This window comes from Amblyomma mixtum, chromosome 4 (assembly GCF_055824585.1).
Source record: "Amblyomma mixtum isolate Tamu chromosome 4, ASM5582458v1, whole genome shotgun sequence".
Classification (NCBI taxonomy): Eukaryota; Metazoa; Arthropoda; class Arachnida; order Ixodida; family Ixodidae; genus Amblyomma; species Amblyomma mixtum.
The window spans coordinates 133,416,426-133,427,888 of NC_143015.1; the positions used below are offsets into that span (position 1 = coordinate 133,416,426).

At 46.2% G+C, this 11,463-nt stretch overlaps 1 protein-coding gene across 1 annotated transcript in view; it reads right to left on the minus strand.

Annotated features, from left to right (window-relative positions):
• IRSp53 (Insulin receptor substrate 53 kDa) overlaps positions 1-11,082 on the minus strand; it is a 162,284-nt gene extending 151,202 nt beyond the window's left edge. Inside the window, exon 1 of the mRNA XM_089588050.1 lies at positions 10,664-11,082. Within this exon, the coding sequence (XP_089444176.1) occupies positions 10,664-10,711 (48 nt within the window). The 5' untranslated portion in view covers positions 10,712-11,082. The remainder of the gene's footprint in view (positions 1-10,663) is intronic.
• Positions 11,083-11,463: the final 381 nt, after the last annotated feature.

The window sequence follows — 11,463 nt, forward strand, 5'->3', positions numbered from 1 at the left end:
GACAAGGTAGATGTTTCCAGCGTTCGTCACCCCCTACGGGTTGAGTACGACGCATCGCGTAGCGAAAAAGTTCGTTGGCACGAGAAACTGCACCCTTGCACGCAGACACGAAACAGTCGTCGGGGTGTTCGCTCAGGCAAGTCGAATGTAATTACTCGGAAGAAGCAACCGACTGCGCGCGAACACCACGGCATCAATTCCACCAGTTTCTTTCCGTTTTTTTTTTTTGAGTGTGTGCTCCTCGCTCGCTTCAGTAGGAGAGGAGGTTGCGGAGAACAAAAGGAAAGAAGTGTACGGCTGATTGAAAAACGAATCGGTGCGCTTTCCCTTCCTTGTATTCCATGGGCTGGAAGACGGGAGTGTGTGATGACGTGGAAAACGGCTTTGTTTTATTTGTTTTGTTTTCTTAAATTACGGGGCACGTAGATTGCACACTGAGATGAAACAAACTCATCAAAGAAGCAACTGTCGAAATGCTTGCCGCGTAGCTTTTGTCGAACAGCCGGCCCTGCTCACAGTGAGTCAGCGAATGCTCTAGTATACAGATCACGGGAAAGATTAAAGCTTGACGTTTCTGGAAGCCTAGATCAGGCGCGCAGTGCAGCTTCCGCACGACGGTGGTAGGATGATTGCTGAGACGACCTGAAGAAACTGGAGCGAGTTGACTTGGACGAAATGCGACACTCGAATAAGAAAATAAAAAGAAAAACAGAAGCGAAACCCTAAATTTACAGTATCGAAAGAATCAGTTTCACGCCGTCATTTTCGCCATCGACGTTGGAGCATCGGTTGTATAGCTGGTTCTGAAAGCATTACGCCTGAAAATACCACATTTAAAGACCGCTATAATATCGCATTAGTGAACAAAAAAAAAAGGAAACTTGAGCAGTTGGGTGAGGAGTGAGTAGTAGTGCGGTATCAGGACTGATTATGATTTGCCCATAAAAACTTTTGCTCTCTGTTTTTACTTCCGCAAAAACCTTTTTCTTTTGTAAAATTTGCAATATTTGTTTCTCTCCATCCGTAATTACTTTGTACACGAGGCCCTCAAAACAAAAATAATCGACCTTTCACAAATAATCACACTTACACTAATCACCATTAATCTTGTTATTCTGATCGCTCGCCGCGGGGGCTCGGTAGATATATAGCGTCCGGCTAATGGTCCCAAGGTCGCGCGGTCGAATCCCTGAAGTATTTCGAAGGCGAAATACAAAGGGCGCCCGTGCTCTGCACGATGTCAAAGCATGTGAAAGAAGCTCAGTAGGCCTAAATTAATCAGAAGCTCGCCCCCACAGCGTCCTTCATAACCCATGTGCCGCTTCGGGTCGTTAAACCCCCCATACCAAACCATACATACTTATTCTGAAATTACAATATTGAATATTACAATATTCATAGTGAAATTACAATATTCTATTGGCCGCCGCGGTGGCTCAGTGGTTATGGTGCTCGGCTGCTGACCCGAAAGACGCGGGTTCGATCCCGGCCGCGGCGGTCAAGTTTCGATGGAGGCGAAATTCTAGTGGCCCGTGTACTGTGCGATGTCAGTGCACGTAAAAGAACCCCAGGTGGTCGAAATTTCCGGAGCCCTTCACTACGGCGTCTCTCATAGCTTGAGTCGCTTAAGGACGTTAAACCTCATAAACCAAACCAAACCTTATTCTGATCAGAAAAAAAAAAAGGCCTAATGTTTGAGAATACAAACTATGTGCAAAAATCTTCGAAATTGCTTCTGCAAATTCCGTAGGCGCAGATGAATGAGCAATATTGCCACATGAACTAGTCGGCGGAAAGAATCTTATGACGAACCGAATCGTCACATCATTTCTGTCTGACGCCCGCAGGCTGGCAGGACTAATCACACCAAATCTGCGCGCCCTCAGTGACAGAACGCACGCATTCCTCGTCACCGCCCACACCTCGTAAATACGCACACACACCCGCAAACACGCCCAAAGAGGAACGACGTAGCGAAAGCTGCGTAGGCCTTTCGACATCAAACGACGCGCTCTCCCGAAAAAGAAGCCCTCACGACAAGCAGCAAGAGGTAAGCTCGAGTCGCCTCGATGGCGATGCCGCTGTCAATCACGCACGCGCGCGCGTGCGTTGAGCCCCATTTGCACGACCGCTACGCTCGTCCGCTCACCGTTCTAAGCGAGCGTGCAGAGCGCATGAGTCAGCGTCGTCAAAAAGCGCACAAGTGGCAGGCGCCCCACAGCTCGTGAGCCGCGCGCTCCGCAAAAGCGCAGCTGTTTTCGGGCCGCAAACGCTGGGAGAGGCAGAAAGAGAGAGAAAGAGAACGCCTTTCCGTTAGAATTGAGCGCGTTTTCAGCTGGCTCGAAGAGCATGACGTTTCTCCACGAATGCAGCTGGATATCGATAGCGCATAGCTAGGCGGCATAGGCGGCAGCGGCGCCGTACGCGCTCTTATGGCATGTGCGTCGCTCGGAAACGGTGCGGAATCTGCGCTCCGCAGTTACACGATCGTTGGCTGGCGCGGGCGGTTACCGACGTATCAGTTGCAAACATGTCTTTCAGCTTTTCGTCGTTTTAATCTGAGGATGACTCGGGTCGCTGATACGAGAGTGGAGCCCCCTCCGAAGAGTGGGGCCCGGAGATTACTTCATTATAACCGTACATTCGTTATAGCCCGCACTTACCGAAATTCCAAGGGGAACATTCATTGCTTCGTTATATCCATATTTCGTTATAAACCGTTTCGTTATAACGAGGTGTTACTGTATGAGAGTGGTTATAGCAAAAGCTTTTCTCTACAGGGGGTAAAGAGAGCAGCTTTCCGAGTTAAATCCACCTGTTATCCCGTAGCGTTATGTATTGTGATACCAACAACTGTTTCGCAGAAATTGATAAAACGGTGGTGTACTTATCAAGGTCACGGGAACTCATAGCTGCGCGAATACATGCTTTAGTACAGACCCTTTTAAGTACACTGAAGGAAGCTTGCTTTTGGGCTGTGGAGAGAGCACGCGGCAGTTTTCCTCTACCGTTCTATAAGCAGATCCTGGTAGCCGTCTTACATAGCACGTATCGAATAGCTTGCTTTTCAGTGGGGAGAGAGTGCGAGAACTAGATAGCTCGACTCTCTCCCCATCTACAAGCAGGCGTTGGTGCCTTTCACAGCTCAGTGTCGACAAACTGACTTTGGAGCTGTGGGGAGAACCTGCGGCATCTTGGTACCTGAACTCTCCTCTGTTATAAAAACAGGTGTTGGCAGGTGTCTCCCCCAGCCCACTGTCGGATATGACGACGTCGTTCTACGAGTAGCTTTCTGTGAAGAGCTAGAAGGACTTTAAGCGATCAACAGTTAAATCCCGCCTTCTTCATAAGACCCCTAGTGTGCACCTGGGAGAAACAGTAGTGAAAACTTTGAAAGCCAGTGCATTTGCTGTCAGTGCAGTGCGTGGACCCTTCACATGACGACTGGAGAATACATGGGTAAACAAAGACAAATGTTGATGAACTGTCGTTCCTTGCTCTTTTGGGTACAAGTGCCGCTGTCTCTTCACGTAGAGCGCGGTTGAAGGGGGACAGAATGTGGCGGAGAGAGAGAGGCATTGCGAACTCAGGGAGCGAAGTCCGTTGAATTAAAGCCTCTTCTCTGCTCAGCCGTTATCGACTGCTGCCAGTCGATGCACCGCGTGCGGCGACTCTTTTTCAGACTTGGAGCCCGAACTCTATACATTGTGTCACCCGCCGAATACCCCAGACACGTCGAACGAAACCATCCGGAAGCATACGTAGAGGGCGCACTTTTCTATTTTTTCTAAGTGAGCGCAGATGGAACAGAAGAAGATAACTTTGTTCGTCGTATTGGGAAGTCCCTTTCTTTCTGACGTGACAGCAGGAGCGAAACGAAGGAGGGACAGCGCGGGGCAAATTGAAATTATAATTCGGCCGCACCCGGTTTAATCTTCTTCGAAAGAAGGCTGCTTTTCTGCGCGTTTCGAAAGCTTCGCACATTACTCAGTGTCCTTTTTCATTTCGTCTCTCTCTCTCTTCTGAAGGTGAGCGAACAGCGAAAAGCGTAAAGATCGCCTGAGGTGTTTGAGACCGACGAAAGCGGGAGCCAAGAAGGGGACTAGGTTTTGCAAGGGATCGCGGACGGCGTCACTGAACAATGGACCGTTCGCCTAGCTGTCAGCCATGGGACGGGATAGACGTCAGAAAGATGTCCTCATCCCTTGCGGAGTCAAAAGTTGCGGGGGTGGTTAGAAGAGGGCGCTGGCTTCCAATTACACGCAGCTTGTGGACAAAGTCCGCTTTGAGTGAGCGGGGCGATTTCCCTCCACCGGAATGCCACAGCAACCGCCATCTACCGGAAAGCACTAACCTTACCCCCAAGGAAGCTGGCGTGAAATAGCGAGCAAAAGTTTCTAACCCCCGGGGCCCTAGCTGCCTGCCTGTATGCCGACTTGCCCACTACGCTCCCGATGATAGATGAAGGAAACTCGGATTGCAAAGCACGTCGGGAATCGGCGGGAAAGTGCGCTGCGAGCCCCCCTAGCGGCGGGAGGAGGTAATCCCGCGTCTTCGCGGTCAGTAGCAAGCCTCCGGCAAGCTCTTGGCTTTGGGAATTGCTCGTTTTGTCCTGGGCACGTATCGGACACGTCAAAAGCGGTGACTCGAGAGTAACTGCGTGAAGGACTTTTAAAAAGAGAAGGAGCAGTTTCCTGGCTCTTTGGACACACCAGAAGGAAAGAAAAAGATATGAAATGATCGCTGTAGCGATGGCTTGGACTTTTTGCCGGTTATTAGAATTTTTGGAATGAGGGTGGCTTTTGCGCAAGGATTGTGTGTTTATTGGAAAAGACAATTCTGTCACCAATAATAACGGATAAATGGCGCGACTTGAAGGAAAGGGAAAGAAGTGCTTTCTTATTCCTGAATAACAGCGGCTAGCGAAGTCTTTTTCTTCCTTTTTGTAATAATAAACCATTATTACTACTACTTTTTCTGTAGTCTAACTGGATCCCGTTTAGTATTGCGGCGCACGGTTGTTGACAATTTATTGCATTCATGGCGGTCTGTCATCAATCAACAGGTTCTCTTTTGAGGATTTCTGTACTCTGAGTGTAGAACTAAATGAAATACAAGATTTCTGTGGTATAAAGTCCTCATAATTTCTCAGCAATCTCTGCGGAACGCATATATACAATTTTACTAAGTTTGTTAGAAAACGATTCACAACAAAACTCAAGTACAAGCCGAACCGGCCACGTAACAGACCTAATAAACCTGACAGCTCGTCAATTTAGTTAGTTTTAAAGCAATGTCAAGGAGTTATGTACAACTGAAATAGACTGCACGAGAGAAGCTGTAAGAGACAATTCCAGGTACATTATTCCCAAGGTTTTCTTTACTCTTTTTGCAGTTGCCGATTAAAAAAGTTTTCGGGGAAGACATAAATTAAATCGCATGCAGGTCATTCTTAAACGAAGCCACCTCAATGGCGGTTCCAAAAATCGCAGAATCGCAGTGTACAGCCCAAAATGAGCAGCTGATTATCACCTTCACCGAGATAAACGTTAATTCACTCAATCAATAATTTTTGTTGCAGCTCACTACAAGCGGACAGGGAGACCAGTGCCGTCGAGAACACGCTTATAGGTCGTGGTATCAATGAGCTTCACTGGCCTCTTAACATGGCTGGGCAATTGACCGAAACTGAATTCAGCTTATTATATTGTATACCCCTCTCACCGAATCACAATTATGCGAGTCGCCTTCTTATAACCATTCTTTCTCAACAGCTTTCATTAACTAAGCACTGTAATACTCAATTTTGTTTTGGTAGGAGTGTAGATAATCCAGTAAACTATCGTTAATTTGAGCTCGCTTAATTCGAACTCTCGCTTTACACTTTTTTTAAATTCAGGATTTGTCCCGTCAACAGATGTATTAGGGGGAGCCTCTCCGGCCTTCCGCCTATTCGAACTGCGCTGCATAGTTTGAAGAAATATCCAGATCTCTTCGAGTTCTAGTTTTCCAGATTTAACTTAATATGTAAAAAGAATTAACAAATTTTTGTAAACAATTGCTTTTTCAGATTTTCAGTAAATTGCCTGTATCATATGCCCAGCCCTCAATATACTGTCTCAATAATTGCTGCATTAATTTCGTGGTAACACAGCCGATAACGGTACCTGCCTTGTGGTAACACAGACGAAAGCTCCACTCCTTTCGTCAGCGTAACATCGTGGCGCCGTTCAATCAGGCTCCGATGAAATCATCTTAAAGGTTTCCTCATGTCGAGATTGGAGTGTTCATAAACGCTTCTGAATGCCCAGCTACCTTCTGCTGAACAGCGGCTGAAAATCTCATGAAACCGTTTCCGTTATTGGCCACATTTCGCCTAATTTGTTGCATCGCCTCTTCGCTTACCACACGGTGAGATACTGATCAGCTGCTAATAAATATTCCACCGAAGGTATACGAACGGTAGAATGGAGGTCCTGGGTTTTTGGGAACGTTTTATTGTTGAATCAGAAATCATTCACCATTTGTTGCGAAGATAACCAAAAGATAAAATTTTCGTTGCGCAATTAAGTCGATTACGAAATAAGAATGAAGAAATACTCAACAATCGCAATTGCTGCGACGCAGGCAATTGCAGCTTTGATAACGGACTCGTAACGCAAATGACTCAACAGGAGATAACGCTGCTTCTCAACTACGCTGCTCACATTGGTAGAAAGGGGCGATGTATTGCCGCTAGGCTTGATAACGCTAGGCTAGGCTTGATAACGCACAAGCTAGGCTTGATAACGCACTCACGAAATAAATTCGCTTCCCTCTTGTTTTCGATTCACCCAGCATATTTTCTTTCTCGCCTTACTATATTTCGTCCCTTACGTGTTTCGTGAGTGCGGAGGTGTTCACATATCATGGAACCGTTTTATATCTCCCCCTAACGGAGTTCACATGATTAAGTATATGAAAAACTTGCTCCCAACGCCAGTCCATTCTGCTACACCAGTTGAAAAAATAAAATAAAAGAAAAAACTAAACATGCTTTGAACAGCATGTCTAAATTCAATGCTACGTGACCTCAGGAACTTTGCTTTTCAAAAAGCTCATGGGCTTGAAGCTTCCGCAAAGCCAGGTCGACTTATGGACTCGTAAATAAGGTGTGCAGCTGTGAGAGACTTTAGTAGTGCGCAGCTGCTGGTCGGTCGTTTCTACTCTGACGCTGAATGTTTTCGGTTTGCTGTGAAAGCAAGGAAACGTGCGTTGCAGAAGGTTAGGTTAGGCGTTGCAAAGGTCAGCCATAAAAGTAAACCAGGAAGGTAATCGTTAAAAATTCAGTTTGTTTCTTCCTTGTATTAGTGGGACGAAAAAGAATGTTTGAGCTCCTTTCCGGAAGTGAGTGTTACGGGCAGTGTACTGACAACCGTTTATTTTACGGTCCCGAGAAATCAATAAATGCCTTGTTAACAACTGTATACTGAACTAATGCCCTTGAGAAATATTTTATACAGCCATTGGTACATGCGTCTGTACAAAGGACAATCACAAACGGAATAAATTGGCTGAGCTGAAGCTGCACGCCAGAAAAAAAACAAAACAAAAATCCACTCGAGAAAGGCCGTAGAGTTGCTGGTATATGTCTAGATGTACACACTGACACAGTGATCCCTCCAGAGGCTTTCACCTTGGCACATAGTAGCAAAAGGCTAACGTATTCGAGTTAGAAGATAGTATGAGACGCCTACTCAGCTCGTCGACGAAAAAACTACGACGCACACACGTCTGAAGTTGCTCAGGTTTCCGAATTTAAAGAATCTGGAGAGCATTCCTGAAAAATCCGCGATAATTTACGAAGAGTGAAATTATTGCATAAAACTGGTGAAGCTGACCGGTTGGTGCTCTCTTTGAACTGTAATATATATAAAAAAAGACTGTTGAAGACGCGTAGTGAAACTCAGCGACCACACCTCTAGGATCTCAGTTAGGTGGCGTCCTCTACTACCCCGTTTCAGAACGGGTACCCTTTAGCATCTATCCACGCTTGCTTAGTACTTCCGGCTCAGTGACGCAAGCAAGCGGGAATTTCGTCCGCACAGCCTCGCACTTCCCCGTGGCGCGATGTGTTGCGTACTGAACAAGGTAAATACGCGTGCTGCGAGCGCTGTTCCGCGTATCAGCATATCCGTGTGTCGAAACACTCGAGAAAGGCGCGCACCTCTCGTCTTAGTCACGGAGTATAACTGTGGGCGTTGCCGCTCGGCGCGCACACATCGGCCTGTTTCTGGCGTAGTTTCCAGAAGCTTTAAGACTAGGGGTGCGAGGATATTTGGATTTATGTCTAAAATGGCAAATCAAATATCCTGTGATTCGATACGTAACATAAATAGGGCAAGTTTTTTTCACGCGATTTATCATTGTTCTGTTGGCATTGAAAGAGCGAAGTTTATACTGGCCCCTCATTATGTATCTGACCGCGTAGACTACAGTTTTAAAACACGGGAGATTGCGTGAAAAACTTATGTATTTCGATTGTCTTTCTTTCCCAGAACAATACGCGATTGGAACCAATTGTCTTCAGACACTGCTTGTATTATGTCTAATGATGTTTTCTTTTCTACCTTACAATAACCATTCCAGTTTATTGGCTCCGTGAAATTTTTATTTGTTTTTGTTTTTCTTTGTTTTGATGCAATTTGGACTTGTTTCCGTGGCCGACACTGCTTATGTTATGTTTGTTTTTATGTATGTCCTCCCCCACTGTAATGCCGCTTGGCGCTGTGGGTAAAAAAATAAATAAATAAGTTTAAAATTGCTGGAAACGAATCGAATATGTTCATATGTTTCCGGATGCTTTTCGAATATTCAACACAAAGCTCGAAGAAGGTACGCTGTAATTTTTTTAGACGAGTTTATGAAAATCAGGGCTTGCTCGGACGCCGCGCAACACGCTCCTGCGATTGGCTTGCGTGGGGTTGAGTGCCTTGTACTGCGACGAGGTCCATTCGTAGCGCTGCGTTCATGACGTTCACGCATGGTCTCCAAGTTTGGCTGACTTGGAAGGGGGCTGACATGGTCTGCAAACCCTGTCTTGATACCCAATCTCTGAGGCCATGGATCAGACACATTTTCCTCGCCGCTGTCATGTTATTAGATGTGGCGACTAATCTATGTCACTAGTAACAAACTGTAATTTTCCTATAGCTATAACTTGACTGCTATAGAGTTAGTAAACTAGTTTCATGTCGCGTGTCCTCAGGTGAAGATCGCAGTTGAATCTTTTAAAAATTACAGCTGTCGCTTCTAAGCAAGATCATTTCCTTTTTTCGCGAATATTCGCTCAAGTAGGAAGTATTGGTGAGAACATTCGATCAGAATTTAATTTGCTTTTTAGTAAAAGTATTCCTATTAGATTCGTTTCCGAAAAGTAGTTATCGCACACCTCTATTTGAAACTGGTATTACTTCATGATAGCACCGGCCTAAATCAATCCACACACTCTAACTGAGCGCGCTTTCGAATGTTTTGTGGCCAACGAAGGTAGCCTTTACAGTCGGTTGGCTACCATTTTATAGCATGCCCTTTCAAATGTTGGCAGCAAAGGGTGTTCCAGTGGAGAACAAACTCAATGTCAGAAAGCAACGGTGATCCTTCCGTGAAGTTCGGTAGCATAAGTTGAGCGGCAGGACGTCAGTTCCTTGCAGTAAAAGTTTTAAACTCCGACATGCATTGCTGAAAACTCAAAATGAGAAGAGTTGAAACCCACATATAAAATACAACTATTTTTACTTTCAAGAATATTCAGCCATACGCCCGATACTCGTTTTTACTTCTTAAATGAAGATGCTGGCATTTCAAAGACGCTATAACTTTCAGGAACAGATTGTGCTGAAGCGGTTTTTATTAAAACCTTGTGTCTGGTGAACGACAGCCTCAGCCGCTTATGCGGCAATAAGTTCAATATAACTAGCTCATTTCCTTCTACTAACTTCTGCAATGATTTCATACCGCCATCGCTCCTCTAATACCTGCCCCGTACGCAGGTTAGCATGTCGGCGAAAGGTTGGCTCAAATTCCAAGTTTTTCATTAAAGCAGTAGGGATGTTAGCTCTGCCTTCCTTGAAATCAGATATCTGCAGGCTGTAGCCTGGCGCCGACTGTTCTGATGAGGACCTTTATTGTACGCTTCGCGACATGATTTTTTTTTTTTTCAAACATAACCTGCACCGAAGCGCATTTACGGTGCAGCGAACGACCATAAGACAGTCTGTTCCCTGAAATCAAATACCGACCAAATTTAATGCAGTTTAAGTTTCGTCATGCAGCTATAGGCTACAGCCTGCGAGAGAGATTCAAAGAAAATGTGTACTTTCGCGTATTGATCGTTCTGGGTAAAGAAAAATTATGGTCCGAAACTTATCGAGTTCGAGGCTTACAATAATCACAATACAAACAAGTTTAGCTCGGCATTTGTTTGTATCGGCTTTCTGCAGCCTACCACAACTCTGTCATTGAAGCAAAGGCTGACTTTCTCGCAATAGTTTCACTGAATCGTCTTTATGAAGTCTTCAAGCGTGCAGTTTGTTCGATCAAGTGACATCTCATGTGCTTGTAGAGTTCTGCAATTACTGAGTGTTGAGAAAATCTTACTGAAAAGATTTTGGGGGGTTCTCACCTTGTAGGCTCCATCGACGAGCCGCACCATCTCCTCGTATTCCGTCATGGTTATTTTTTTTCTCGTCGCCGACCTTCAAAATCCGCACACTTCACAGCACACTCACATACACACACCACGTCACCACGACGGCAAAACCTCAAGCACAACTACGCCGCGTCGACACGCTACGGCAGTCAGCATCGCCGTTGGCGGCGAAGAAAAAAAGAAAGCGCGATCTTGGCGCGCGCGGTTGCCGCAAGAAGCCGTTCGCTGAAGCTCGGCGTTAGCGAACACGCGGCACCGACCGAATCCGAAAGCCACGGGAAAAAAATAACACCGAGGAACCACGAGGAGCACTCCGCTATCCCGGGAGCCGCACGGCTGTGCGAAGAACCGCGGCCGTTGGAAAACGCCGAGCGACGCCGGATCACATACCGATGGAGAGAGGAACAGCGCGCGCGGACCCCTCCTCCAATGGAAAGCGACGCTCGCGCGCGCTGCGTCACTTCCGGGAGCGGCAGCCGGCGGCAGCTGCTTGAACGAAGAGGCCGACGACTTCCGGTTTCGACGCTCGCGCGCCGCGTCGTCTGCTTCTTTCGAGCGCCGTCTGCTAGAGCGCTTCCTCGCAAAGGACCGCAGAAAGCCACTTTTGTCAGTCAAACTCACGTTCTCTATTAAAACAGATCTAGAAAAAGTTTACCTGCATGCAGAAAACTAGTTGAAACTAAACACGATTTCGACAGATCAGTCAAATTCGCAAAACGGACTAAGGCAGTATTTGTGAATTTTCTGAGTATTTGTTCAAGGTTACTCTCACA